Below are 22533 nucleotides of genomic sequence, written 5' to 3'. Positions count from 1 at the left end.
TTGCAATATCCACCATAAAAAAATAATTTGGCTCTTGACCGAGTGAGGACTGCGTGCAATAATACCACACAAGCACAACTTCAATGTGTTTAGCAAGTGTTCATTTATTCTGTTAAAATACTTTACACTCGCTAATGGTTCACAGAACCAATTTCATATTAGTCTTAAGTGATAAAGACATAAATTGTAATATTCTACACAAGTAATGTCCGTAGGGTTCAAAACACTTAGACCTGCCATCTTGCTACTTTGTCAAAGTGAGTGAAAAATTATGTGGTTTTACTCACACAAGTGCAAACGAAACAACACCTTGATATTTGGAAGTTCATGCATTAGAGAGAAAACACACAAAGAAATCCTCTTTAGTGGGCCACTCGTTTCCGCTCTACACATTTGCTTCGGAGGGCAGAGATAATCTACATTTACGTTTTCTTGATCATTCTATTGCTTAGAAATGTAACATTCCTCTTGACATCCACTACTGGAAGGCAGCGGAGTAACTTTGACAGAAGTGCATTGGCGAGTTAGAACCACAAGAGGTCTGACTTGTGGGCCGAGATGATCAAGTGACCTGAGAGGTCCGTAAATTGCGCACGTCTCCAAAGGCAATAAATAGGAGGCAAAAATACCGTACCACATATGACAACAGAGAAGATAACATTTTCAATAAAGCATTCATGTAATGAATAACGTATTACAATGAATGGCTACGTCATTATTCTGCATTAAATAGAAAACGCAAGCATTTGGTCTAATACATCAATTCTAATTCACAGGATTATTGAATGTTCAGAAAAGTGCTTTACGTGACACTGCATGAGCATGCATAATTAGTACCGCAAAGACATCTTCCAATTGTATGGTTCCAAAATACTGTGCAGTGTTAGTAAACCAAAAAATTGGGTCGATACGTCCTACACGCATACAAGTAAACAAACGAGCTCGGTGTGCTGTCACCTTCAAGTGTCCACAGGTAGTAACACTAGCAGCTTGTTTCCTTACAAGCTGCAAAGGCGCTGAAATCAAAATACTTTTCTTAACCTTTACAACACTGCACGGAAATAATAAACTGTGAAGATGGCAACAAGGTGAACTTTGACTTGCATATGCCATTGTATTACGCTTTAAAAAAAACAGTTTTGTTGTATTCGACTTGAGCTGCTACATTATAATTTAGTAAATAAATACGTCTCTATTGTACGAACTACAGTACCAAGTCATGCGATTAGTGTGTATTTGACACGCAATCAATCTTAATATCCACACCACAAACTATCAAGTGGAAAGAATTTAAAGCTTGATGGTATCTAACGGAGCATGCTGCATGACAAATACAAAAACAATACAATGAGTTTACTGTCCATGTGGGCAGAAAACAATTGAATCACTGTCTGATAAGAGTACAGTGCGTAGTGTACTTGGCTCGGAATTATTTGGACATTGACATAGTGACAAAAGCAATACATTTCCTCAATGGTCACAATGGATTTGAAATTATTCAGTAAAAAAATATAGTCAAAACGTTAGCTTTAATAGCAATCATCATAGCTGATTCATGTACCGCACAAAGCATTGTAATGCAATAATTTTAAAATTCTTCAAAAGTCAATATTTGAAAGTTTTATTTCAAATCCACTGAGTCAAAAAAAAACCTGTCATTGTCCAGATAATTACCAAACTACCAGTTATCGGACCATGTTCCACTTTAGTAGGCTAATTGCACTGCCTAATTATTGCAGCATCATCATATAATCAGCTGGTTATCGGACCATGTTCCACTTTAGTCGGCTAATTGCACTGCCTAATTATTGCAGCGTCATCATATAATCAGCTTGACTTTCCAAATGTGCTTGGAAAGAGTAGTAGTGGCCTCTGACGATGTTCTTCGACAAGATCAGCAGAGGCATGAAAGCCGCGAGGCTCAGAGGCTAAACTCAGGGTCATACTTCTTTATCTCCAGAAGGAGGCGATCTCGGTCACTGAGGGCCTGCGTGAGGGCCATCTGGGCATCCGAAAGCTCGGACTGCAGGTTTTGCCTCTGTAATGGCACCATTATGAGATTAGTTTTCCTACATTTAAGCAGAGTGGTTACGTTCAACGGACGTTGTCAACATCGTTTTGATTTCAGCCTCTCAGACGTAACAATTCTGATTTCTGTTATCTTTTGTGTTTAATCAAAATAAGACATTTGCTTTGACTTTTTTGCTGATTGGCTCATTTGATTTCACAACTGGTCTAACAAATGTAGAACATTCGGTGTGTATGGTTGTGCCAGCATGGAAATGGCTTACCTCACTCTGCTGTTTACCAGAGCAGGAATATTTTGGACTATCCAGACCTTCAGCTACAAAAGAAAAAAAACTGGTCAAACTAAGCAAAACTTTTGCTGTACTATATAACGTGCCCACCTTTGAGCCTCATGATTCCATCTTCGCCGCGTTTGAGAAGCAGCTGATCTACAACAAATGTGGCTGAAGTTGGCTGAGGAGCTGTTGGGTAAATTCTTGGGCTATCGTCCTATTAAAAAGAAAAACGAGAGCGACGATCAATTAAAGAACGCCTTACAGCCTTTTAATTAGATCTGTGCTGATGCGGAAACATTTCTAAATAAAAAATGACTTCAATAGCGCACCTTAATTGTAATGGTTACTTTGCTGATGTGTACGTTCATCGGCTGACCATCCACACTAAATTCATCCTCCAGAAAAGGTCCGATGTTTGCTACGGTGGAGGTTAACAGCTCGACGTGGCAGTCTTGCACTCTGACATCCAGCAAACCCAAAGACTCGCTCGATTCAGCGCGTCGTGCCGCAGATGGACCACTTTCTGCTCGCATACAGACTGCAGCTGAGCCTCTGCTACCTTGCCCATTCAACTTGTGGGCAGGAGCTGCACAAAGGGAAAGTTGAGGGCAAGGTGACCCATACATGTTGTATGTTGTTAGCAGTGTGTCTGGCAGCAGCAGTTCAAGTTTACCTTGAATGACACCAGCCAGCAGGTCTAAAACCCTGACGTTACCCATCTGTACAGAGCTTAGATTCTGGGCTTGAACAGCAATAACTTGGTCCTCTCCCTTTATTTCCACAGTGCAGGATGTCCCATTTAGAATAAGTAACAACACAGAGGACTAGAAGGAACGTACGAAAAAAAGAACCGGAATAATTACTTGTGAAAATAAAATCTGTTGAGCAATTCCATAAATGTGTAACCCCTGAATATAAACACCAACCATATCCGCAGACACGTCCTCTGTACTGAATGACAAGGAGCTGCTGAGATCAGCTGATGAGCCTCCCTCTGTGCCAAGAGCAGGGCTGCCTGAAGGATTGACACTGGCTCGTGCGGAATCTACGCCGGACTCTGGAAACGTCAAACAACATGCTCTCAAGGCCCGATTTGCAAAAAGGTTTAGACGTGCACTAATGAGAGCCAACTCGCTCACGCACATATCTGGATGTATGTGGTAGTTCATGTCATTAAAAATGTAACCATTGCAAGTACCTGAATCCATGAGAACGACAAAATTGTCGCTGGCGTCACTTCCCACAGACAGGTTTTCATCTGGCAGACTGCCATCCAAGATGGCACTGTCAAGAGAATGCAGAGAAGGCGACTGCTTCATCATTTGGTGCCGTAGGCTGGACACCAGGGAGGGGGAAGGCTCCTCTGGATGTTGGACTTGTTCCCTGTCAAACACACACGCATTCGTTAAGAGCGTCAGCCTGTGATGCGGAAACGCCTGATTAAACTGACAACAGCTCAGCGGGAAAGCAATCACACTTACTTGGTCTGCGGACTGAACAGTTTGCTCATCCCGGAGCCACGGCTCAATATGCTAAAGGCGTCTCTTGTTTTTGAAAAGGCGCCTTTGGTTAAATCCAGCGAGGCACTGATGGCATCTTTGGTCACATCTTTGGTGACATTGATGGCGCTTGATAGTTCTCCCTCCAGGCTGAAGGTGGAAGGCTCTCTGGAGAGGCTCGGGGAGTTTCCGGGTGAGAACTGAGGTGACAGGACTGGGGTGTCCTCAAGGATGGTCGAGACATCACCTTCCAGTGCCTCTTCTACAGCCTCACAAGCCTCCTCCACCGCTCCGTCTTGATCATCGTGGGCTGTGCTGAGGGAGCACACGCCGTTTTCTAAACCGCTGTCCTCGGGGATCAAATCTGTAGAATGATGCGCAGGGGAGATGTCGGAGTCCGTCAGACTGGGGCTGTCGGTCTCTGGAGTATGGGGGACTTCTTCCTCGTGGTCCGTGCCGGCTGGTGGTAAGAGGAGACCCAACTCCACTGAGTCCAAAAGCAGGGCAAGACAAACCGTGGTCGGTTTTGACTTTTGGTCACAACTCTGCTTAATGTCCTTTAGATCCCGACTTAATTCCACTCCCAAACGCGCCATGGCGTCCTTCATTCTGAGCAAGGCAACATATTGGTAGTGGTTGAGCCACATCTTGACCGGCGTGATGACGTGAGCAATGACGTGGACAAAAGCAAGCGCGGCATCTCTGTGTTCAGAGGGGAGCTGATGGCCCTCGCTTGGGCTGGTGGGGTAATGCGATGAACCCCCGAACCAGGCAGCGGGCTTGCACATCCATACGGACACAGCAAAGGGCTCCACAAAAGGGTGCGTTTTGCCTTTCGGGAGTCTTCGTGTTCCATCGAAACCTAGCGCGACACGGGACAGGCTTAGGGACCAGACGTCTTGGGATCGCAGTTGTTTCGGAGCGCTCGGTGAAGGCGCCGACTCTTGGGAATGCTGGAAGAAAATGGAGGGGATGGCGCAGAAGGCACTACGGTCTCTGGGGTAAGGACATGGCGGCTCGGGCTGGAAGAAGGAACAGCTTGCAAAGGTGTCACAGGTCATGCTGAGGTCCGCTTTGGAGCCGTGGGGACAGTGGCGGGTGTTGCTGAGAGCCATCTGAGGTACAGTCACAGAAAGGGACCGAGGACGCTCTGGATGGTCCAATATAGAAGAATCTAAGGGAATCACCACCTAAGGAAAGCAGCAACAACAAAAATAACCATTCAGCCTTTTTTTTTTAAGAAACATCACAACTCACCTTGAGCTGAGCTGCATCCAGACGGATGTCAACATGCTCGTCTGCTTTGCTGCTGTCTTGCAAATGGTAGAAAGCTTTGACCTGGTCCAGAGTGTGTAGCAGCCCTCTTGAAAACAGATTAATCCACAAGACACTTTCTGGGTCAACACACAGCTGGAGGCCATTCACCTGGCCGTACAGGTTCGAGGTTGGCACTGCAAGTATAAAACAAGGTTTAAATTCAAGTCCAGTTCAAATTTTTCAAGATAAAGTTAAAGTACTATGAAATTAAGGGGAAAACGTACATTGATGCACATACATTGTAGACTTCATTCATGCTAAACATTTCAGTACTAACTCATCTGATTTTGTGTTACAGCAAAAGGAAATAAAAATAAATCAAGTCAGTTACCTGAGAAACTGGGGTTGTTGGGAAAGTAGTATTCAGTAAACTGCAGATGAACTGCTGGTACACTATCTGGCAGATGCAAAACTTTACGATTACATGACAACAGAGGCTGGGTTTTCTTGTTTTGACGGCTCTTTGTAGACACCTGAATGAAAAATGAAAAATATAATAATCGTAAGAATTTTAGGCAAATGCAACCAATTATTAAAAAATATGTTGAGAGTGAGGAAGAGAAAAGAAAACATGAATCTTTTTTCTTTAAAAAAAAAAAAAAAAAAAAAGCCAAAAACATTTCCCCTTGAGGGTCTCACTCAGACCAAAGGGGAACTAAAAGCTCCTTGAAATAACCCTGAAAATAACAAGTGAAACACTTAGATAAAAAATAAAAAAAATCAGTGTAGTACCTTTTTTTTTTAAATTTTAAAATATGACAGTATTATTGCGTGTGACCAAACCGACCTGAATAAATGGAAATTTGACACACCCCAAAAAATATTTGCTCTACTTTGTAGCAACCTGCTTGCAGAGCACGACAGTAAACAGGCAAATCAAATGAGGGAATGATAAAATCATGCCTGGTGAATGTCAACGTCGTCTATCCGAACCACCATGCAGCTTGACCGCAAACTCTTCAGAGTTGAGCTCGAAGGACTCGCGCCGGAGTTGTTTCTGGCTGACTGTTCTTTGTCAGAGAGATTTGACCTTGGGCTTGTTGTTCCATCTGAAATAAGAAATCGCACCTCTTGACTTACAAGAGACAAAATAGTTAAGTGTGAACTTTCATTTGTTTTAAGTCCTCCTTAAGCCACCACTGAACAATCGTGGAGACTAATCGTTGGAATAATCGATTGTAAGAAAAAAAATCATTTGTTACAGTGCTAGTGTAGTGTGTATCATCCAGTGTGTGAAATGAATTCTGAATGCATACCTCGAGGCGTCCTTGCGAGGGAATCATCGTGAGGCTCGGGCGTCTCGGTACAAGGACCCGGAAACCCAAACGACTCTGCTCTCATCTGGTAGTCGTGGAGCAGTTTGCCTGCCCACTGCGCCTGAGCTTCCATAGCTCCGCTGTGGCGTTCCCAGTGTCGACATCCATCGGCTGTGGCGGAGCAGCGTTAAGCGCCAGTTAAACGTAGACACCAAGAACGAGTGGCTGAAGTGAGTTTAATCGTAAAATAAGGGCTCGTCGCACTCACCCTGCCGGTGAACAGGATAGTAGTCAAAACCCAACTTCCTGAAGGTCAACTGCATTGCACCCTGCAAACCTGGAGGTTCTTCTAGATCTGTCAATATACATATTGTAGCAGTTAAAAGTGATTATGTCAGGCCTTTATATACTTTAACCCAAGTCTGTCGAACGTACCTTCAGCTACAGAGGAACTGTCGTTGCATACATGAAGGTCCAAGCGGGAAATGAAAGTGTGGTAAGAAGATTCCTTCACATCAAAGCGATCAAAATATTGACTCATGTTGTTGGGTGAGCCTATATGAGCGGGTGTTGACTGGGCCCAAAGGTTGTGGAGCCCAGGTGATGGCGGAGCAGTCTGCAATACAATAAAGCTAATTGTCAATATTTAGGAATAAAAAATAAATTAGGGCTCACATTTGAAGTTAACGTGTTTATGTTCTTGAAAAAGGAATGCGATCTTTGAGATGTGTTTTCAGATGAAAAATGAAAACAAAATAAATAAAATCAAAATCAGGACTTTGAAAGTTCAACTTAACGAGATCACAATAGGCAGCAGGACCTGCAGGGACTCTGCAGTCATGCTCTTCCTCTGCTGAGCAGACTTCTCCATGGCCTCGCTGAGCGACTTGGCGTAGCGGATAATGGCTTTGAGCTGAGAGTCGGTCAGTACCCACAACAAGTCATCCAGAATGAAAAGCAGCTTGGAGGCCAACACGTTGCAGTCCTTTATCTGGTTGGGACAATGAAACATTTGTGAGCCAAATGTACGGATGGCAGTGATGATACTTTTCAGGCGCTTTCATGCCAAAATTGGCAACTTTTATCCTCACATATACATTAGATTAATGTAAATATAAAATACTGAATAATGTATCTTGTTTTGTGCACGTTTTCTTCGACCTCATGTAACAATTATTTTAAAAGATATCAATTCAAATGAAGTGGAAAATGTCTCACTCTGCGTTTTAGAGCAATGCGAATGCGTCCCTGGTTAGTGATGAGGCGCAGCGGGGTGCTACCCAAATCCTGGTCGTCACTCTCGATGGCGTCTGCCTCGATCCTCAAAGTCTGCCAGTTAATTTCCTTGAACGTCAACACCTGCAGAAAACAAAAATAATAAATAAATAAGTGAACGAACGAATGAACGAATGGGTCCACGACACACACAGCAAACATCACAGTCGTTGATGGGAAGAGGATTTGAGTAAAGCATTGCACTGGTACCTCTCCTCTCTTTGGGTCTGTGATGCGAGTGAAGCGCAGGTCGCTGCGTTGCCATTTGGGGTTGAGGCTGTTACCTTGCAGCTGCCACAGCTCAAAAGAGGCATGGAAAGCCCGAGCGTGCACTTTGATGGTGATGGAGTTGATCCTAACAGACATGCCCTCCACTACTTTCTCGGCAAAGCCGTACTCGCTGCGAAGAGTGGCGGCAAAGGTGAGGCAATGTGCTGAATTTCAGCAGGATCTCTGGAGGCTTACCTCTGGCCTTCTGTGATGGCGATAGGAGAGGGGCCATTGGGAGGACGTGGCTCCTCGCATGTTCTCATTTCTACCTCCACTTTATCCAGAAACTGCACAAAAGAGGAAAAGCGAGTAGAATTCAGCATCTTATTTAAAGAAAAGAAAAAAAAAAACGTTTACTTAAGATAGAGAACAACCTTTGCAATGAAAACTAGATACTGGAAAACAGAGGGAACTTCTTACCAGGCAGATGGGGCTTGTTTTTAATTTAGTCCATTGTATCTGCAAAGATCAGTCAAAGTCAGTCAAGGCCGTCACAAAAATGTTTGTGCAGAATTCCACACTTCTTTGTATTCAGCAGGCATGACGCAAGCATATTGTCTGCACTTCTCAATGCCATTAAGAACATCACATTAAAAAAAACACTGAAAATTCATTCTGATAATAGTGTGCACATCAACAGTTCAATCCAGTTAAACATGTTAAATCCAATTAAGTATAATGACATACCCTGCGTAGCACTACTTTGATCATTTGACCATGATTTATAGAGGTCATTGAATCAAGTTACCAACCAATGAAGAAGGTGCTCTCATAGGTCAAACCAGTAGAGCTGTCAGCTTGTCTTGTTTTGAAAGTGACTCACCCTGATCGCGGCTTTGTTGCAGTAGACACGTGTGACGGCCAACCAGGTAGGCAGGTCGAGCATGTTCTGCAGAACCTCTTCATCAAGCTCAAGATTGGACAACTGCCCTTCGCCCTTCAAGGTACTCAGGTTGATCTTGTCTGGGGACAGATTCTTAGTAAACCTAAGAAGAATAAACAGACAATCGTTACTTTTTATCTGACAATATCAGGTCACAGATTTAGGGGGAAAAATCTCAACAATATATTTCAGGGCTTTTTTAACACCAAAGAAACACTCCAATTTTATATTTAGACAGCTTGGTTAACTAGAACCAATAAAATAACGAGAGGCAACGCAACAGCAATCAGGCAACAATCTCTACAGTTCACACACAAAGCAGGATTCTGACGCATCAACGTGACATTTCAGAGAATTGTGCAAAATTGTTAGTCAACACAGTGACCTGCCTGACAGACCTGACAGACCAGTTGAACACTTGGTCAATACCAAACTTCAAATGTCAGACAAAAATGCGGGTTTGTTTGCACTTCTGCTACTTTGATTTGCTGGAATTAAAAACAATATTAGTTCGAAGACTATAGCGGCTCTGGTAACTTAAGTTAATTGTTACGATTAATTTAAGATTAAGGTAAGATTAATGGTAAGATTAACATGCTTCAAATGAGTTCAAATATTCAAGAGTTTATCCCGCTGGAAAACAAAAGAGGCACTGTAAAACTGTTGGCCTGAAAATTAAACAGCTCTAAAATTGATCTTAAACAATGTACAAAGAGGATCCGTTTTGAAATACTTAATGGGACTACTACATGCTGGACTGGCTTTGAATAAACCGCTAGAAATTAGTACAGCCACATTATCCTACATTAATGCAATTGTTGGATGATGTCTTACCTAAATATTACTTAAGTAGGGATAAAACGAATAACTTAATATGGTATCAGTTGAAATCAAGAATTTGTGATTCTTTCTTAAATATGTCACGTTTATTTATTTTTAGGCTTTTCGACGAGACAGTTAGGTCTCTAAATCCGCTAACGCACTGCGGTACCACCAACCATTGTCTCCATACTTAAAACATGTGGTGGAAAACTGTGATGGTACCAAGATTAATTCAATCGATTTTCATTCAAAAGATGGGCTTTCATGTTTCATAAAGAATGTGCCTTCTAACGCATAATTGTAATTTCTCTGCTCATTTGATATTCTGCAAGTAGACGTTTTAAACACGTTTGACAAAAACAAACAAACAAACAAGTGCCACATCAACTGCCGATGCGAACCATTTAATAGTGATTGTTGACGCCGCCAGCCAGCATCCTGCAAGGCTAGCAGGCTACCCTACATGACACTTACCTTGACAAATGTTTCAGAATTTGCTTTTTGATAATCCCGGCCATTGCTGAGGCTGCCGTGGTCGTACCGTATCTCTGCCGAATGGGTTTCTATTTATATCAACATTTACTAGCTTGGAAAACGCTCTATTGAGAATGCATCACTGGCTGGGGGTATCTTAAAAGCCATGGCGATACTGCTAGGCTAGTAAGTATCTCGCTCCCCATCGTAGAGCATTCCCCCTCGCCCTCTCTCTCTTTCTCCTGTTTTTCTCACGCTCGCCACCATAAACCGCACTAAAGAAGCAATAGCGTCATCTGTCGGGCAATATATACGTATATACGTATATATATTATTAATATATATATTGTTTTAACAGAATACGTACCTATAGGTAAACACGGTACGTATTCTGTTAAAACCGGAACCTGGAATCTTTTGAGAAATATTTGGGGACAAAGCAATGCATTATGATGCAAAGGGTTGAAATAACACATTTTAAATTCTATGTTATTTATTACTGATTTTTATGTATGTAAATAACACATTTTATATCATATGTTAAAAAACACATGCTCATGATTTCTTATGGTAGCAAAATTTCAAGTACGTGTTATGCCACCAAATATTAAATGTCATTCAATTAGGTTACTTTATTAATAATATCTGTTGAAATACATGAGTTCACATGAAAGGTGGGTAGCTTCAAACAAAAGGTTTCACAGCAGAAAAGTATGTGTGCTTGTGTACATGTAGGTGTTTTTAATTTTTTTTATTCATATATTTCGATGATGATGATTTTTGCTATTCTTATTATTCTTATTATAATTTGCCTGGTACGTAGTATTTCCCAGTCACATGGCCTCGGCGGTGTCAGAGGTGAGCGATGCGATTGTGACATGCGCACTGGGCTCTGTTGTTCACAGTTTTGTTATGGCAAAAGCAGGCCTGCCTCAGTAAAAGGAGTTTCTTTTTTGAATTTCATTTTCAAGAGGCGAAGTGACGATGGAGGGTATGGACCTGGACGTAGACCAGGAGCTCACGCAGAAATTTAGTTGCATGGGCACAACGGACAAAGACATCCTCATCTCGGAGTTCCAGAGGCTGCTCGGCTTTCAGCTTAACCCCGCCGGATGCGCCTTCTTTCTGGACATGACCAACTGGTGAGCTCGGGGACTGAACTGGCCTGTCGCTCGGATTTCGTGTTAGCTCTTGCACGCTTGCCAGCTAACATTACTTTCGCGGAGGGAAGACAATATTTATACTCGGGAAATATTTTTGATCAATGTAGCGTGTGTTAGATCGAATACTATAATGTTATAATAATTATTTGGACAAGCATATATGATAGATAAATTGCTGACGCTAACTTTGAAAGGAATTTAGATACTATATGGTCATAGTACAAAGTTAGCTGAATGAATACATGTAGTTTTCCTCATGTATTGCTTTCCACGGCTATCATTATATTTGCCACCAATGTTAAACTCGCTAAACTGAACGCAATAACTAACTACTATATCTTTCCCGAGATGCCAATTTTGCGTGGTTTTTGTGAAACACACCATTAATCCACGTAAGGATAGTTGCTCATGAGTCCTGTGTTATGTAACCTGGCAGCCAAACCGAAACGTGTAGCAAGCCTGGACCAATTGTCATTCAATGTTATTAGATATTAACGTAACAGTATACGATTACAATTTATACAATGTATGAATGAAGGTAGGTTGTACTTTGCTTTGGAGACAAATATTGTTATTACACTGTCGTGTCAACATTCGGCTGTGAGCTAGCGCAAGTCACGTGACAACGTTGTAAGCGCTCCTCGCAACCAGTTTGCTAAAAATAAGATCTGCTGGTTTATGGATGACGAGCGCGTCACGTGAAACACCCACTCACACATTTAGTGGGCTGGAATATGGCAAGTTAATTCAATGTTTAAATGCTCCTTTTTGACTGTCTGGAGCTAACGTTGCAGTGACGCCGACGTCTATGCTGAGGATTTGCTTCTTTTCATTTCAAAACATTTTTGCCCTCTGTTAAAATTACATTATGAGAAAAGACCTGATTTGTCACCTACTGCTTGTTGTAGACACATTGATATTAAAATATTGAGCAAAATAACCAGAGTCAACACCCTAAAAGAATGCAAAGACATTTTTTCTGTGATTATTTCTTTCTTTTGTGATGTGTCAAATATACATTTTCCTCACTAAATGTGTGACATCTCACTGGCTCGTAACATTTAATGCAATAGTCATGTTCACACTTGATGACAAAAGCAGTCAAGCTTCTTGAAGTGTTTATAATTGATAGCTATGAAATTAATATGAAAAACAGTAGTGCAAATCAATGTTGTGTGACTACCTTTTTCAGGAATTTACAAGCAGCCATTGGAGCATATTATGACTTTGAGAGTCCTAATATCAGTGCGCCCTGCATGTCGCTGGTGAAAGATGTGACTATTGGTGAAGGGGAATCAGTTCCGCCTGACACACGTTTCACCAAGACCTGGAGGATACAGAACACAGGTAAAGCCCACACAACAGTCATGCAGTATATTTCTCAGGTGTAAAATCTTCTAAAAGAGGATTTACCATTTTAAGTAGCTCTGATGTGCTTCTCAGTGGAATATCTAGAAGAGTTTTGGGGGTTTCCCCTTTTTTGCAGTTTGTACTACATGAATGTTACATCAAGTTAAATAGCGCCACATTCATTCCTGCCTGTCTTCTAGGTGCAGAGTCTTGGCCTCCTGGGGTTTGCCTGAAGTATGTTGAAGGAGATCAGTTTGGTCATGTAAACATGATAACGGTCCGGTCTCTAGCCCCTCAGGAAATGACGGATGTGAGTGTGCCTATGCATAGCCCAGGCTCTCCTGGTATGTACCAGGGCCTTTGGAGAATGTGTACAGCGACGGGACTTTACTATGGAGGTAGGCGGGACCAAACAAAATACATCGCCACTGTTGCAAGGCACCAATCAGGCTAATCCACCCTGTTTTTGTTTTTTTTTGGAACAGATATTATTTGGGTGATCCTGAGCGTGGAGGTCGGCGGCCTTCTTGGTGTCACACAGCAGCTTTCATCTTTCCAAGCGGAGTTCAACACCCAACCTCATCGCAACGTAGAGGGAAATTACAACCCCTTCGCCTCACCGGAGAAAAGCAAATGGCCCAATGGCAACAGCGACCTCCACCACGATGGCAGCCATAAAGTCTCAGAGGAACACTGGCAGGGGAGCCCAAACCAGTTGCAGCCAGATCAGAATGGACTTTCACACAACTCTGTGGACATAGTAGCAAACAGCCTACAAAGCAATCTGTCAATAGTCACTTATAACCAGGTAAGGTGACACAAGGCCCACAAGGATATTTCCAAACTGCCAGACTTTCTGACACAAATGCCATATGTCACATATGGTCAATTTCATTTTTTTTTTTTTTTTTTTTTTATCACCAGAAATGTCCACTTTATGCTTCAGGTTTCAAGTGGGATTAAATTAAAGCCAAGTGTTCCCCTCCAACAGCCTGAGCCCACATTTTGGCTTGACAAGTCTGCACGAGCTCAGTTGTGATATTGTAAATGGAAATCCTTGGTCTGTACACTTGATGTTGCCTAACTTGTTCTTTCTCCTTACAGGGTTTACAGGAGCCTTCCCCGTTTGGTCACTCATGAATCTTGGGACTAGTTCTAGAGAAGCTGCAGTAATAAACCCCTCTGGAGCCTACCACGTGGATGAGAGAAGGAAGAGGTTCTTCTATCAGTTGCTGCAGGAAAGTCTGTAATCAATTTATGCAAAGCAACTGTACCCTGCAGCGGCACTCTTGAGCAGCAGAGGTCTCTGAAGTCGGATCCACCGACATCCCACCACCACTGTATGCTCACGTGAATGCTAAGTTAAAAAGTAGCGCAATTGAGTCTTTTGAGTGATAACTTTTTTTTTTCATACAATTTAGTAGTCGGACTGCAAAGTTACGTGTATTGGTCAGATTGGGTGTGTATTCTTGTGAGTGTGAGTTCAAGGTGAAACCTTGGAGGAAAAGCCATTTATTTTGCCAATTTATTCTCCGGTTTCCGCTTTGATGGCCCAACGTATCGATTGCTTGGGTTTCGGGAAAGTTTCCCTTTAACAAAGAAAAATAATGTGGTCATTACATAAAACGCATGTCTTATTTTTTTAATACACAGAGACTCCAGAAAATATGAAAAGCTCAAGCCAGATAGTGTATTTATACCCACCCACCCACTCGATCACCCATTAAAACTGAAGCAATAGTTTCTGAAATAGAATGCACTACAATGATCTTCCACCAGAGGGCGTCATGTTCACTGTACTGGGCCGCTTCACACATAGTACCCGAGTTTCTCAGAATTTAATTTTTACAGAAGTTATATTCTATACTCTTTAGGATGCCTCACACTGGTTTTCATCAGAACTAGACTGGAAAAGCTAGTGTGGGATGATTGAACCCATACTTTGGTTTGCTGTATAGAATTAAGTCATATATCAAAGTAATATTCATTGACTAGAATCCATTTTTTTTTACAAGTTATCTGGTGAGGAGATATTACTAAATAAGAGCCATAGGCTTTTGATCCAATGTAGACACAATTTGGACAACGACTTTTTTTTTTGTCTGGAGCATTCAATTAAACTCATGTATCTTTTTGGGAGAAAGCCAGAATATACAGAGAATATTCACACAATTATGTGGAAAAGCTGGAGACTCCGCAGCGAAATCTGAGATTCAAACACACAACCTTTGATGTGCTAACAAAAATGCGCTTCACCGTGCTGCCTTTGAATTATTTTCTTTAACGTGTATGCTGTTTTATAGTTACCCTATTCTAATCATGTCTCCATTTTATAAGCTCAGGAATTGCGTGATTTATCGCAATTCCCTATCGACAGAATCAATTTATCCATATCACCGGACTGCGTTTTTTATGAACTGCAACGCATTATTGAAAAAAGTCGAATCATGCCCATTTTCATTTTATAGCGCTTGCACAATATCCTTTAATTTGAATGTATTTGATGAATGTTGAGAAGGAAAAAACATTTGGCAAAATGATTAAATAGCCCTCACATTTGTGTTTGTGTTGAATACTATTCTGCATCTTTGATTTCCTTGGATGGATGCAAACATCATCAATCCCGTCGTGATTTAAGAACAGACGACAACAATGGTGGTGGTGTCTTCTTTTTTTTTTGGCTGCATATTTCGCACCACTGGACTTGCTGATCTATGCACTGAGTAACATGACCTCTTCAGGCTTGTGTGTACGTGAGTGTGCGCGTGTGTTTCTTCCTACAGTTGAGTTCCGAAGGGCTAAATGACTCTGAGAGTGTTAGTTACAGCTAATTTTAAGAGTACTTTGACTGGTGAGCATCTTCCATGCGGCTGCATCTTGTGAACCCTAAAACCAGGGGGAACTTTGACAAAACCAGCTAACAGCGAAGCATGCCAAAAAGAGATAAAAAATGGGTAGTGACTTGACAAGTGCAATGTGTTTTTGTCTGAAGTTACCAATGATGAGTCATACATACAGCAGCATGCTTGAGGACAAGGGCGTGTTCAAAGATTTTTTTTCTTGTAAGTTTGATGAATGTTTGTATGAATAAATTATCACTGATAATTGAAGGTTTTTTTTCTTGTTTGCATCAAACAAACATGGAACACTGCTCCTTGCCATGAACGCTCAAAAAAGCCTCCCCCCTCGCGCCAAAGTTATCACATCAGCCTTTAGTGAACTAAATTCAAATGCCTTGTGTTGTCTGAAATACAGTGATGCCTCGCTACTTCGCGTTTCGTTTATCGCGGCTTCGCTACATCGTGTATTTTCTTTCCAAATTAAAAAAACATTTAAAAGTCAAAATAAAACTTCTAAATTGAGGAAACATGTGTCTCACCTTTAGGACAATGTGATATTGCTCCAAATGTTCGTTTACATTCCTTTAGAAGTCCGTTTTCGCGTGTTAGCACGATCACAAATCAGCATCTTTCCACTAACTTGTTAGCCTGCCTAGTACTTCTTGTTGGTGACCGTCCTTCTCGGATTTCACTTATTGCGGGTGGTTTTTGGAACCAATTATCCGCGATAAACGAGGGACTACTTTCGGTAACAGAAAGTAGACTAGCCTCGAGACCAGATGAAACCAGGTCTAAGTTGTGGCGTAGGCAGTGTAAAATAACATAAGTGTATATAACTAATATAATGTAAATAATATAAATACAATAGTATATGATCAATAAATATATAAATAAGTGTACCACTACAGCGCAAGCCCCCATTTCTAATTGCGGTCGACTACGAAAATGCCAAAAGAATGGGGAACAAAATGTTCCAGACTTGAACTAAACACCTTAGTCTTTTTCTAAGCTGTCATAATTATTGTGAAGGGGGTGGCAGTTAATGTGCAAGACTTCATTATTTTATTTGTCATAGGCGTAGTCATACTGTATGTAAATGGACAGAGTCTTTCATTTGGCTCATTGAAAAATGAACAAAAACATTAATGAGAGAGAAAGTTTTGGCATCAAACTCAGAGGAAGAGCTAAACATGTTATCAGATCTTTCAGGAGTCAGGTTACTTGCTTGCCTGGAGGCTTACTGATCTGCATGGGGCTCCTCAACGGCTCCTGTCCATCAGCACTAAAGACTACCTGGAAATGCTTGCTGTTCTGAGGAGCACAAGAGAAATGTGGAGGTGAAGAAATATAAAGTTGTTTTAATGTGCAAACCTGTTATAAAAAATGTTTTTCAAATCCGGGGATAATATGAGACGCTCTTTAGAATAATTCAACACTGTTTAGTCAAAGCAAACATTGACACAATTTCTTCCTCACTCTGCCACTTCTTGTTGTTTGACTTTCCAATGAGACTCTGCACCTTTACAAAACAACTCGTGGGAATAGTTGTATTGGTTTCATTTATTGATACCAAAAACAGATTATTTATAGAAATACAGAAGCTGGCAAAATGAAAAGCTCTTAAGACCTAGTAAGTTGGGGTTTGTTTGTTTTTTGCCCTAAAGGAGGTAATATTGCCTTTGTCCACTTACCTGGTCTACTAATATATTTTTCACTCAAACATTGTGATACATGCTTTAACAACCCTTAAATACAATGTTTGCTTCTTGTTTTTATTTTTTGTGTTTTTTACTTGTATGTATATTGTGTACTATGTCTTGTCACCGCGGGATAGTGGGAACGTAATTTCGATTTCTTTGTGTCTTGGCATGTGAAGAAATTGACAATAAAGCAGACTTTGACTTTTTTTGACTTTTGTCTACATCAGAAACATTTCTAAAATGATTACTGATTATGATTACGTTTAAGTTTTGACCAAGTTGGCCCCTCCCTGGTTTTGTCACACCCCGTTTTACACAAGTGAGATGTCAAACTAAAAGTCAGGCACGTTCTCTTGAGGGCCAGGGACCAAACAAGGTGTCTCAGGGGTCATCGTGGATTGAAGCAAAACAGCTCTAAACCAACAAGAACTTCCGTTTGACACTCCAGCTCATTTTTGCCTAGAGGCAATGAGTTTAAGGGCTCCAGAAGAGCGCAAAACCATTTCAGGGAAGGACACAGATAAGGTGGAGCAGTTGCATCAGGAGAGGAAACTGATCTCCACTGGCAGCCACTCTGAGCTAACAGATAAGGTAAGACATTCCCATTCATTATTATTTCACATCTGCAAGTTAACCTTTACATCAGGGGTCACCAACATTTTTTAACTACTTCTTAGATACTTGTTTATGTGACCATTGACATTCAATATACAGCAGATTCTTTTGTTCAGACAGGTAAAAATTTGTTACCTGCTTGACAGTTTCGAGGACGCATCTGAAGACGACAGGAGACACATTGGAAACTGTCAAGCAGGTAATATCTTAAATATTTTTACTTGTCTGAACAAAAGAATCTGCAGTATATTATTACGAAAATATGATGAATCTCATCGTAACGTTGACATTAAAATTGATTACTGACCTAATATGCACTTTTGGAATCGGATTTTTATTTTTAATAGCAATGCAAAAGAATTACAATTTGTACAACACGCCGACAACGGGCGACTTACAAGGTCCTTGGTGGCTCCATATTGGTGACCCTTGCTTTTGATTAATTCATCTGTGGCATACTTCTGAGAGGGGAGAGAGAGAAAATGAGAGCGAGAGAGAGAGAAAGAGAGAGAGATTGTTTATTTTAGATGAAGGAATATCCAGAAGAGCAAGTTTTCACTGCAGCCAAACTTTGGAACGGCAATCATTGGTGCATTCAGCTATACAAGTCATGCTCATTGTAATCCGCTCCCTCAACTAAAAACAAAATTGTACCTTGTTCATTTTTCTTTCCCGATATAAGCGTAAGAACAATTTTGTCCAATATAATGTGTTTTCTTTTGGTGCGACAACTATCATAAGTATTGTCAAATTGTGTCAACAAAATAATCAGCTTTTTTGCAGCCTTGCGTGCAGTTGAGGATGGGGAGTTCAGGTTATGATGACATCATGAGCTCCAGAGGACATTCATCTCTCGGCCTAAGTCCCCCATTTGACGACGATGGAATTCACTGGGTAGAGGAGCTCGAGGATATCAAACCTTCTCACAGTTTGTTGAACCTCCCATCTCTTAACTGCCCTGCTGATTATGAAGAGTTAGCGAGTGAAGAACTGTGGATGGCAGAGGCTGCCGCAATTCCTGCTCAAGATCTTGGACATCCAGAGCCAAACCCGCCCATACTCAGCCCGGCTCAGAACCCTCCCATTGATGTGCAGGGTAAAGCGGAGGACTACTGTCTGGAACAGGTCCAATCGATGGTGGTGGCAGAAGTGCTAAGTGACGTCACGAAAGCCTGCAAGCTGCTCAACATTGCACCAGGTACAACTACTGGTTCCATGTCAAATTATTGGCTAAACTTGAAACACTGCACTGCGCTTGCTATCAATACACCCCAACCCCTGGGGAGCTGCACACCTTGTGCAAACAGACAATCCTCATAGGTCCTTTTGAAATGACAGCCTAAAAATCTTGGTGATGCTGATTGTTTGCTGTGTGACAGCACATTCAGTCCCAGAAATAAGCAGCCATACAAATGTCATGATGCTAGTCATTGCAACTTGGACTGAAGTCACTGGATCATTTTTAATTGGATTTGACAAAAAAAAAAATGTAAATACTTCAGACTTTACTTGAACTTGGGAGTTAAATAGTTGGGACTTGACCTGGCTTGAGATACTATGATGACTTGATTGCTGTTTATTTTATTTGTTTGGTTTAAAGAACAAATCTAAAATTCTGGTCATGAGTGGAGGATTAGCCTGCCAGTTAGTCAAAACCCTCATTAGGGACAGGTTCACACTCTCAAATCTATTTACCAAAAAGTGGCATGAAATTTTAATCCATCACATATCTTCTTTAGCAAAGTTCAGGGAAGCTGACATTCAAGCATTGAGTCTCAAGCCACAAGTCTATTTTGATTATGGATAATGATAGAATTGACGTAGAAATGGTTTGAAAATAGTGTGAATTTCACTTTCAAGTAGTACAAGGAATAAAGGTGGCTTTAAAATGTAAAAAAATATATATACATATACAGTGATCCCTCGCTACTTCGCGTTTTGTTTATCGCGGCTTCACTACATCGCAATTTTTTTTTCAAATAAAAAAAAAACATTTAAAAGTCTAAATAAAACTTCTAAATTGAGGAAACATGTCTAACCTTTAGGACAATGTAGTATTGCTCCAAATGTTCGTTTACATTCCTTTAGAAGTCCGTTTTCGCGTGTTAGCACGATCGCGAATTTGCATCTTTCTGCTATCTCGTTAGCTTGCCCAGGACTTCTTGTTGGTGACCGTACTTTGCAGATTTCACTTATCGCGGGTGGTTTTTGGAACCAATTATCCGCGATAAACAAGGGATTACTGTACTGTCATCCAGTCTTTGAATTCCTCTAGGCAGAACACAAGGAGAGTACACTAAGGAGAAGGTGTCCTTTTTGCTTAGGAAGAACATACTATAGATCTGACTGTGTCATCTGTAGGGACCCGTTTAAGGCCTACGTCACCATGCAGTAAACACAGCTACTTTTATGTGGACCCAAAGGCAACAAAAGTAATGAAAACAGAAAGGGCCCCAGCATTGAACCCTGTGGAACATAATGTGGCTCGTTGTGTTTATTCTCGTTTGAATTTTCCTCCACAGATCCGCAAGAATGGAGCTGCATGCACGTTTACAAGTGGCTGCTGTGGACAGAGAACTTGTATGGACTGCCACAGATGAGCGTGCTCTTCAAGGAGCTGAGTGGAAGGGACTTGTGCTCCATGTCAGAGGCTAACTTCAGAGAACGTTCCTTGCAGTTTGGAGATATACTATATGCTCATCTCGACATCTGGAGATCTGGTAAGAATTGAGGCAGGTGCAATGTGAACCTTGACGTGATGTCCAGAGGCAAACTGGAGGGCAGGGAAAGATGTTTAATGTATTTCGGAAACGGCTACTGAATTCAAATTTGTGTTGTTTTTCGTTAGCTGCAGCAATGAAGGACCTGTGGCCACCAGAAGACTTTGAGTCAGATAAATCTTGGACAGGTTTATACATTTGTGCATGGATCTACAACATTATTTCCACAAACAGCTATGAATGCGTTGCCTAAGACTCTACCTCTCCTCTTTGTTTTTTTTTTTTTTAGCAAATGACAGTTCTTGGTGCAACTGCTCTAGTCAGCCCATCCATTTGTGGCAGTTCCTCCGGGAGCTGCTCCTCAAGCCGCACAACTACAGCCGCTGTATCCGCTGGATCAACAAAGAAAAGGGTAAGCCATGGAGAAGTGGCATCCATCACGGTATTTCAAGTATTTGTTAGCTCTGAGAATGAGATCAAACCACTGAAACAGTGAAAAAAGTTGATATCATGACACCATTGTAAATTAAATTTGATCAAGAGCTGGTTTGGTTTGACTGATGTAACATATTTGAATGTCTATATTTCTCCTATTCAGTTGTTATTTAATCACCCAGAAAAGACCATATCTTGAAACAAAATACAGTACTTGTAAATGCAGAACTGTGTGTCACTAGTGTAGATTTGAACCAACAACATACGGTGTACTGTCCACATACTGTACTTCTATTTTTCTCAAGGTATATAAGTTCTCTAATGTGTCCATAGGGATTTTCAAAATAGAAGACTCGGCTCATGTGGCCAGGCTTTGGGGCATCCGAAAGAACCGCCCAGCAATGAACTATGACAAACTGAGTCGATCTATACGTCAGTACTACAAGAAGGGCATCATTCGAAAGCCGGATGTGTCACGCAGATTGGTCTACCAATTTGTAAATCCTGAATGACCGAGCTTTTTGTTGCATCAGGATGGCAACAAGCTGTAAAAAATGAAGATGTGCTGGACATAAGCATAAGAACTTGTAAGCTTCCTGATGTACTTGATCATTCCAATTGTAAAGACTGCCTACTAAAATGTGCATTTCTGCCTATTATGAAAAAAAGGAAAAAATAATTTAAGTTTTTTTGTTTTAAATCTTGCATATCACATTCATAAATTCTTCTGTTTTACTCATTCAGTTGTGGTCTCCTTTATATTTCTGAATTTATGAACATGTCTTGTAAACAAGCATTGCAGTCAAGCTAAGAAGTAAGCTAATGCTAACTGCTAGCATTAGCAAGAAGCTAACGAATGCGTTTAACACATTATTGTGGTCACCCAAGGATAAAACAGCACATTTGACGCAATTCATCCGATACGACTACTAAAAATACGTCAACAAGAACTGAAAATATAGAACGCACAGCACTAAAATCAGCAGAAAGACTGATGCTATTGCTATAAAAACGAAGGCATCATAGACATGCAATAATATAATCATAATGTGTGTCATCTCAAGTTTACGTGTCCGTCATTTCCATAGATCGAAGGAACTTTCTGCAAATCCCTTTCAATACTGATGAGATTTCTCGTCCTTGATTAAGCAAGACTTTGCACACAGATGTGGGAACTTTGTCGTGAAAAATGAAACTTAACCAGGTACCTTTTTATGGTTCTGATGCTGGGGTACGGTGTAAGGAGTTGTGTGGATTGATGCATCCAACAACGGAACATTTTGATCTCTCCACTTCGGCGTCCTTGAGTTGTTTGGACTACAAAAGTCTCTTCGAGTAACAAAGATGGCGGATGCGCAAAACCGTTTGGCTGCACCTGTTACCTTGTTTGGTAGTCCCGCCCCAAATGATGTGACGTAATAGATAAAAATACGTTATAGAAAATGAAGAAAACTGAACTGAGTAAAAAAATAGCCCCCAAACAGATCATAAAAGTATCTCTACGACACCTTTCCAAAATCTTGGAGACTCCAAGTGCACAATAAAATGAATATAAAAGCAAAAAAAGTGGATTTCCCATGATAGTATGTCTCCACTGTAGACATTTTAAAT

The 22533-nt window shown here is 41.1% G+C and overlaps 3 protein-coding genes and 1 long non-coding RNA gene across 11 annotated transcripts; 2 read left to right on the top strand and 2 right to left on the bottom strand.

Moving 5' to 3' along the window:
- Positions 1-84: 84 nt before the first annotated feature.
- On the bottom strand, positions 85-10448 carry bltp3a (bridge-like lipid transfer protein family member 3A). 3 transcript variants are annotated; one of them, XM_088369890.1, is made up of 21 exons: positions 10100-10447; positions 8744-8906; positions 8341-8379; positions 8116-8207; positions 7861-8050; positions 7594-7734; positions 7196-7366; positions 6811-6991; positions 6644-6730; positions 6376-6546; positions 6023-6168; positions 5451-5592; positions 5060-5253; positions 3785-4992; positions 3502-3686; positions 3230-3360; positions 2977-3127; positions 2633-2889; positions 2409-2517; positions 2292-2338; positions 85-2038 (listed from the first exon to the last, which is right to left on the bottom strand). In XM_088369890.1, the coding sequence occupies exons 1-21, from the start codon at positions 10141-10143 to the stop codon at positions 1922-1924; spliced, it is 3966 nt and encodes a 1321-aa protein (XP_088226016.1). In that variant the 5' UTR covers positions 10144-10447; the 3' UTR covers positions 85-1921. The 3 variants fall into 3 exon arrangements, with proteins under 3 accessions (XP_088226016.1, XP_088226015.1, XP_088226014.1); XM_088369889.1 differs by having other exon boundaries at positions 2292-2344; positions 10100-10445; XM_088369888.1 differs by having other exon boundaries at positions 2292-2344; positions 2633-3127; positions 10100-10448.
- On the top strand, positions 8789-15717 carry LOC148402171 (protein ILRUN-like). Of its 5 annotated transcripts, none has more exons than XM_088369902.1 (6): positions 8789-8864; positions 11071-11241; positions 12455-12609; positions 12813-13010; positions 13098-13420; positions 13537-15717. In XM_088369902.1, exons 2-6 carry the CDS (start codon positions 11084-11086, stop codon positions 13573-13575), a joined length of 873 nt encoding a protein of 290 aa, XP_088226028.1. In that variant the 5' UTR covers positions 8789-8864; positions 11071-11083; the 3' UTR covers positions 13576-15717. The 5 variants fall into 5 exon arrangements, with proteins under 5 accessions (XP_088226028.1, XP_088226029.1, XP_088226030.1 ...); XM_088369903.1 differs by lacking the exon at positions 8789-8864 and adding an exon at positions 10270-10285; XM_088369904.1 differs by lacking the exon at positions 8789-8864 and having other exon boundaries at positions 10964-11241; positions 13717-15717.
- On the bottom strand, positions 12852-22308 carry LOC148402169 (uncharacterized). Its single transcript, XR_015857297.1, has 3 exons — positions 22131-22308; positions 18166-18228; positions 12852-16763 (listed from the first exon to the last, which is right to left on the bottom strand). It is a non-coding gene; the product is annotated as an uncharacterized LOC148402169 (long non-coding RNA).
- On the top strand, positions 16328-21622 carry LOC148402170 (SAM pointed domain-containing Ets transcription factor-like). Of its 2 annotated transcripts, none has more exons than XM_088369899.1 (6): positions 16328-17743; positions 18551-18965; positions 20290-20487; positions 20616-20675; positions 20777-20899; positions 21256-21622. In XM_088369899.1, exons 1-6 carry the CDS (start codon positions 17621-17623, stop codon positions 21432-21434), a joined length of 1098 nt encoding a protein of 365 aa, XP_088226025.1. In that variant the 5' UTR covers positions 16328-17620; the 3' UTR covers positions 21435-21622. The 2 variants fall into 2 exon arrangements, with proteins under 2 accessions (XP_088226025.1, XP_088226026.1); XM_088369900.1 differs by having other exon boundaries at positions 16329-17966.
- Positions 22309-22533: the final 225 nt, after the last annotated feature.

Source organism: Syngnathus floridae, chromosome 2, assembly GCF_059516105.1.
Source record: "Syngnathus floridae isolate MCC-2025c chromosome 2, RoL_Sflo_1.0, whole genome shotgun sequence".
Lineage (NCBI taxonomy): Eukaryota > Metazoa > Chordata > Actinopteri > Syngnathiformes > Syngnathidae > Syngnathus > Syngnathus floridae.
The sequence above is the reverse complement of the archived record's forward strand: the minus strand, read 5'-3'. Positions and strand labels throughout refer to the sequence as shown.

Bases quoted from the DNA above. Each gene is read 5' to 3' on its own strand.
- LOC148402170 (XM_088369899.1), top strand. From the start codon at position 17,621: ATGAGTTTAAGGGCTCCAGAAGAGCGCAAAACCATTTCAGGGAAGGAC. The intron at 18,966-20,289 runs GTACAACTACTG...TTTCCTCCACAG, and splicing joins GCTGCTCAACATTGCACCAG to ATCCGCAAGAATGGAGCTGC. The intron at 20,676-20,776 runs GTTTATACATTT...TTTTTTTTTTAG, and splicing joins GTCAGATAAATCTTGGACAG to CAAATGACAGTTCTTGGTGC.
- bltp3a (XM_088369888.1), bottom strand. From the start codon at position 10,143: ATGGCCGGGATTATCAAAAAGCAAATTCTGAAACATTTGTCAAG. The intron at 8,907-10,099 runs GTAAGTGTCATG...TATTCTTCTTAG, and splicing joins ATTCTGAAACATTTGTCAAG to GTTTACTAAGAATCTGTCCC. The intron at 8,208-8,340 runs GTAAGAAGTTCC...TCTTTTGTGCAG, and splicing joins AAACAAGCCCCATCTGCCTG to TTTCTGGATAAAGTGGAGGT.
- LOC148402171 (XM_088369905.1), top strand. From the start codon at position 11,084: ATGGAGGGTATGGACCTGGACGTAGACCAGGAGCTCACGCAGAAATTT. The intron at 13,011-13,097 runs GTAGGCGGGACC...TTTTTGGAACAG, and splicing joins GACGGGACTTTACTATGGAG to ATATTATTTGGGTGATCCTG. The intron at 13,421-13,558 runs GTAAGGTGACAC...TTTATGCTTCAG, and splicing joins CAATAGTCACTTATAACCAG to GTTTCAAGTGGGATTAAATT.